The 6,000-nt window shown below is 41.5% G+C and overlaps 1 protein-coding gene across 6 annotated transcripts in view; it reads left to right on the plus strand.

Annotated features, from left to right (window-relative positions):
* The window catches only part of CEP128 (centrosomal protein 128kDa), a 342,764-nt gene that overhangs the window by 274,911 nt on the left and 61,853 nt on the right, over positions 1-6,000 (plus strand). For all 6 annotated transcript variants that reach the window (XM_005860142.2, XM_014534684.1, XM_014534685.1 and 3 more), the window contains one exon: positions 4,581-4,630. In XM_005860142.2, coding sequence (XP_005860204.2) covers positions 4,581-4,630 — 50 coding nt within the window. The remainder of the gene's footprint in view (positions 1-4,580; positions 4,631-6,000) is intronic.

The following is a 6,000-nucleotide window of genomic DNA, read 5'->3' on the forward strand; positions in this document are numbered from 1 at the left end:
AAGCACATTTAGCCACAGCAATCTGCATGGCAGTTGAATTGCTGTTTGTGTTGAACAGGAAACCAGAGAATAATAAAGCAAAACACGAACATGCCAGTGGTGACCAAGGGAGCAGAGCGGCCCTTTAGCTTTTCCTTGCTGATCATTTGTTCTAAAGTTGGTCAAGAACAAGCAACAAGATTGTTCATTATAGTTAGGTGCGCTGATCACACTCCAGTGTCGAGGCGTTCTGTCACTTCAGTTGTCCAAGGGTGTCATCTGTGTTCTCTCATCTGGTATTTGCGGTAGGGCAGCCACTTCTCAGCAAAGTCCAGCAGCCGTATTTCATCAGCACAGGTTAACAACACTGTTCATCATTTCAAATGCATGTGCTTAAACACTGCACCTGACAAATGAGCAATTGCACAGAGCAGTGATATAGACAGCCGGGGCAATTTGGGGAATGTGAGTTAAGTAGCAGAGGTGGAGAAATCGTAGTTAAGGGGGGTGTGGATATAAAGACCTAGAAGCTCTGGTTGTTGACATCAGAGAACTCCAAAAGGAAGGGAGAGGAGTACACATGTGTGCATTCTTTGTAGAACAACAGTATGGAAAAGGGTACAATGAAGTACTGAGTGGTGCAAATGAGAGCATGGTATGCTAGATGGGCAGGAAGGCAGAGGAGCAGTGTTCTAGCTGTGGCCTGGCATTAACTAGGTAATCTCAGGCAAACTAATTGCTTTCTTTGAGCCTCGTCTTTATCGATTAATTGTAGAATGAAACGTTTCACTGTAGAATAGAAAGTTCTTGCCCGCTCTAAGTTCTCCAAGTTTCTGAATAGAGATAAAAAGGTTCAATAATACTTCATTCCCAGACACTTTTAAAAATGACAGCAATCCAACTAGCGCTAATTTACGTAAAAGGAAATAAAGTCCAGGGGTTAGGTGTGCTTCAGGCAGGAGTGATCTTGTCCTCAACCAGCTCTCTCTGTCTCTGGGCTCTGCTTTCTTCTTTGCCAGCTTCATTATTGTACAGGTTTCTTTTACAATAGTAGGAAATACAAGCTAATATAAGCTTGCAGTTTCCAAAGAAGAGGGATTCTCTCTCACTATCCATATTAGTGCCTGAAAAAAGATTCCTGCTGGTGTGGCTAAGTTTATATGCTATCGGGCAGAGGGGCGGGGGCAGGTGGTTCTCACAGGGAAGGGATGTGGCATAGAGAAAAAATAAAAACAGATGTCCACTTCTACTCTTGATATAAGTTAGGACGATGGTTGGTGGGGGTGAACAGAGGGGGCTCTATATTTTAAATACCAATTGTAAAAATTCTTTTGTAATCATTTTTGTTCAGCCATCAAAATCAAGCACTGCTATTGGTGTTAGTTTTGTTGGAAGAGCAACATGAACTTTTATGTATTTGGAGAAAATTGGGAACATACTTTTTTAAAACATATTTTTATTGACTTCAGAGAGGAAGGGAGAAGGAGAGAGAGATAGAAACATCAATGATGAGAGAGAATCATTGATCAGCTGCCTCCTGCATGCCTCCTACTAGGGATCAAGCCCTAAACCCAGGTATATGCCCTAACCAGGAATTGAACCGTGACCTCCTGGTTCATACATAGGTTGACACTCAACCACTGAGTCACACCGTCTGGGCAAAGGAACATAATTTTTGAATTGCAATTATCCTACTATGAAGTTCTGAGGGTAAACTGAACTTATGTCTATATTTTATCAACTGTGTGAGTTGAGTTTGGCTATATAAGTGACTCAATATCCTTATTTGCCCAGTAAATTTTAGGTAAGGTATGTGATGTTTGCTATACTAAGTTGGCTATGGGGAACAAGATCATTTTCCTTTAATGGTTGATGGACCCCACTATCCACCACACCAATTCCACACTACAATTAACCAACACAATTCATTACAAGGGGCCCACCTCTGAGAACCACCTAATAACCATAAGTAGTGTAACAAAATGGCTACATCACATGGGAACAGAATAGTGATCTCACATCTCACAGGTATTGAAGAGTTGCACTGAAGACATAATTTACTAAAACCTGTTGGAGTAGGCATCTGTTGTTTTGGCCTGTCCACCTGCCTTCTTCTGTTAACAGTACTCTGACTTTGCATTAGGAAGCTGTTCTTTCTGTTCTTTGTCCAATACTTTTGGGATTATCAGTGAACTCTTTCCATGCTTTCCCCTAGTCAAGAAGAAGGCAAGAGATCTAAGCTAGGCTACTTAGCTCTTCTCTTTATGGAACTTCATCTTGATGGAGTGACACGAAGATTAGAGGCATCTGGCCTGGCTAGCGTGGCTCAGTGGTTGAGCGTCAACCTATGAACCTATGAACCAGGAGGTCATGTTTCAATTCCGGGTCAGGGCATATGACCAGGTTGCAGGCTCGACCCCCACTGGGGGCTGTGCAGGAAGCAGCCGATCAATGATTCTTTCTCATTCTTGATGTTTCTACCTCTTTCTCCCCTCCCTTCCTTTCTGAAATCAATTTAAAAAATATTTTTTTAAAAAGATAGAGGCACCCAGGATAAAATGCCTATTGGTTCATGCTCCCTGCATCCCACCCAGACCAGTGCTTATTTTCTCCAGAGCCTAGATCCTTTCCCCCCACATCTCTATTAGTTATTCCTACAGCCTTCTAATAAATTCTAAATGATTGTTGTTCAGTTAGCAACTGAGTGCTATCACTTAGCAAGCACTAGGCACCAAACCATCTTGAAATTCCATTTATTTAGGTCAAAATTCTGTGAGTTGGAGTTGGCACTGGATTCACCTGGGCTCCTACCTATGTCATCTGTGGTCATCTTCAGTTCAGCTGGGCAGCTGTGCTCTGGACATTCCCTGACTGCTAATGGAGGCAACCTGCAGGGTGTTAGGGGTGGGAAGAGTCCTGGACCATATGTCTCTCGTCATCTCAATAAGCTGGACTGTGCTTGTTCAGATGATAATGACAGAGTTTCAAGTGAAAATGTGTGAGGCCTCTTGCACCTTCAAAGCAGATTGGCACAAAGTTGCATTTGCTATATTCTATTCACCAAATCAAGTCCGGAGGCAGCCTCTATGCAAGTCAGGAGGCAGCCTCCAGACAACAGTTTATACAAGCCCCTGACTGAATTGTGTTTGATAATAAGAGGTGAGCGGTGCTCGTGACTGCTTGATGGAAGTAGCTACAGTGTCACAGTGCAACTGAGTAAGGACACAAGAAGAGGAATGACCGAGGCTACTTAATCTACCACACCTCAAGTTGGTTTCTGCTAAAGAACATGATATGCCAACTAAAAATCCCTTTAAAAATCCACCTTAATACATTCCCATGCTCCTATAATTTATTGGTGTAACTCTGATTATGAGAGGTCTGGGAGCTAAAGTCAGCTCCACTATGGACACAGAGCAAAAACTACCTTTTATCCTTAATCCAAGTGCATTGTGTCTTGAGAGGGTTGCTTGCCGCTCCTATAGCTCTCTAGTAATCATCCAGTCTCAAAGGGCCATCACTATCAATCATACCATCTACCAGGTTTTCTGGAGTTTCAGTGTACTGCCCACCCAGCTATGACATATACCATTGTGGCTTGGCTTTCCACGATACTGTTGTTTCCTGCTGCATCTGGCCTTGCACTTGCTAAAAGCATTTGCCTTTCTGGGATATATATTGAATTTCTGGAGGTTATATATTCCTTTTATGCAGCACAGCCTCTTGGTAAGCTATATCAATCACAGCGTAAGGCAAATGCTAATATTAATGTGCGCTGCTGTAGGTGTTTATTGCCAGTTTCCATCCAAGTTCTGACTCAGCCCAGCCCTCTCTAGGTTTGTGAGATCTAATAACATCACAGCACAGGGTGGTATAGCTGCAGGCAGAAAATTCTACTTGCCAAATATATGCATATATATTTTTACAGCAGGTTCATAAATTAATGTCGGGCACTGAGGCACTGTGGCTGTGCGCAGGCATTTAGACAGAACTCTCTTCAGCGACTACCTTGCCTTCCAGCCACTGATTTCTCTGAGATGGTGCCAACCTCTTGGTCAGATGTAGCTTCAATGCTTCCCACCCTTTCGGTGTGAAATGATAATTAATGTGACTGTACAGTTAAGCTGGCGTTCTACTTCCATTAATAACACCCATTATTCCAGGGTATTTTAATTTGGTTATAAAATTTTCTCTGGAGATGTTGGCTTGGGAGTTTAAGAGCAAATGGTTTGCTTCTCATTTTTCTTTCAAAAGAAAAAAATGTGTGTGTGTGTGTGTGTGTGTGTGTTTAAGGAAAATTTTGTGTTACTTTTGAGTTATGTAAACTGGACCAAATTTCTAAAATGCTGATGTGATTTTGGATTTTAATTGAGTTGGTCTCATTCTCCAGTATCTCCACCAGCTCTGGGACCCCCAGGGTTCTCAGCCAGCTTAGGTTTGGCAGGATCCAGAGCTCTGCTCATCTCATCCGTGGGCATGAGGACATCAAATTTTATTCCAGACAACAGTTTATACAAGCTCCTGACTGAATTGTGTTTGATAATAAGAGGCTACCAATTTTTGCACTGCATTTTGATGGGTATTTTACTTTCTTGTTGTAGATCTGCTGGAGGAGTCCCACAGAAAAGATGAAGAAATGGAATCTCTACAGGTAATTGTCCAATAGGGCAGGCATCCTGGTGATAAAAACATTTTTTGTTGTTGTTGTTTGCCCGGTTAGCCTTTAATATTGTCCCATTCAGACCACAATGACAAATGGAGTAAAAAAAAAAAGTTAGAACTTTAAAGCCCAAGTTGGAATTTGCTTCCTTTAGAAGTGTTTGAGAGCATTTATAATCTCCTAAAGCAAGAAGCTTACTCAGGCTTGCCTGGGTGGCGCAGCTGGTTGGAGCATCATCCTGTATACCAAAAGGTAGTGGTTTCGATTGCTGGTAGGGGTGGTGTGGGAGGCATCCAATGAATGTTTCTCTCTCACATAGATGTCTCTCTCTCTCTCTCTCTCTCTCTCTCTCTCTCCCTTCTTCTCTCTAAAATCAATTAAAAATAAGAAGCCAACTCGGCCTTCATGCTGCTCTTGAAAGGAACTTTTATTCCTTGGTTTAGCTTACTAGCAGCATTAGGAAATGAAAGCAACATCTTTGCAAAATCATTTCCCTCCAGATAGGACTGATGAGTAAGGATGAATTCATGGAATCTACATATTCAAGTGAAAGTTGAAAGTATTCTGACTCCATGAATGTCATCTACCAATGGCCAACCAAGAATATAAACACATATATGGCCCTTAAGACTTACCTTGTATGCCTCTCAGTTCACTATGGATTTATGCACATTTCTTGAATTAGAAAATTGTGTTTGAAAGGTTGCACTAGAATGTTAATTGACATTTCCATGGAACGAGCAATTGATGTTAACTCGGCACCTGACAGAAGTTCTCTTTCTTTTGCATTGGCTTTACTTACAAATGGGTAACTCAAATGTCTATCTTTATTAGGGGAAATATAATCAGTTATATTCGCATGACAGAACCAATTCATTTAATGTCAACATTGTGGATTAAGAACAGTAAATACTTTGGACATTTAAAGTTCTCCTTGGGCCTGGAGATGCAAGTAGGACTGGAGAGTGATGCAATGAGCTGGCTTGAATGCTGTAGGGGTAAAGATGTTTGCTTTGGGCCAGTGAAGGATGGATTAAGCAAAGCCGAAAGAGCAAGAGGAATGTTCTATAATTGGGGACTCTTCTATCTGATGCTCCATCTGTTAAGTTTTATAATTGATCTGAAAATGATGAAGAAGAGTACAGCTCTATATATCTAATAAAAGTGGCTTGTGTTAACCACAGTTTTGTACAGATTAAATTTTTTAACATCTTGAGCTACATTCAGGTATAAAAAGAAAGAGCCCGGTTTATCTAGTCTGGGCTGGGAAAAATCTCAACTGCATACTCACCCTGTATATCATTGAGAAATTACTATCAGCAATGCTGCTGTTATGAACAGCAGAGCATCCTTGTGCACTA

Source organism: Myotis brandtii, unplaced genomic scaffold (genome assembly GCF_000412655.1).
Source record: "Myotis brandtii unplaced genomic scaffold, ASM41265v1 scaffold132, whole genome shotgun sequence".
NCBI lineage: Eukaryota > Metazoa > Chordata > Mammalia > Chiroptera > Vespertilionidae > Myotis > Myotis brandtii.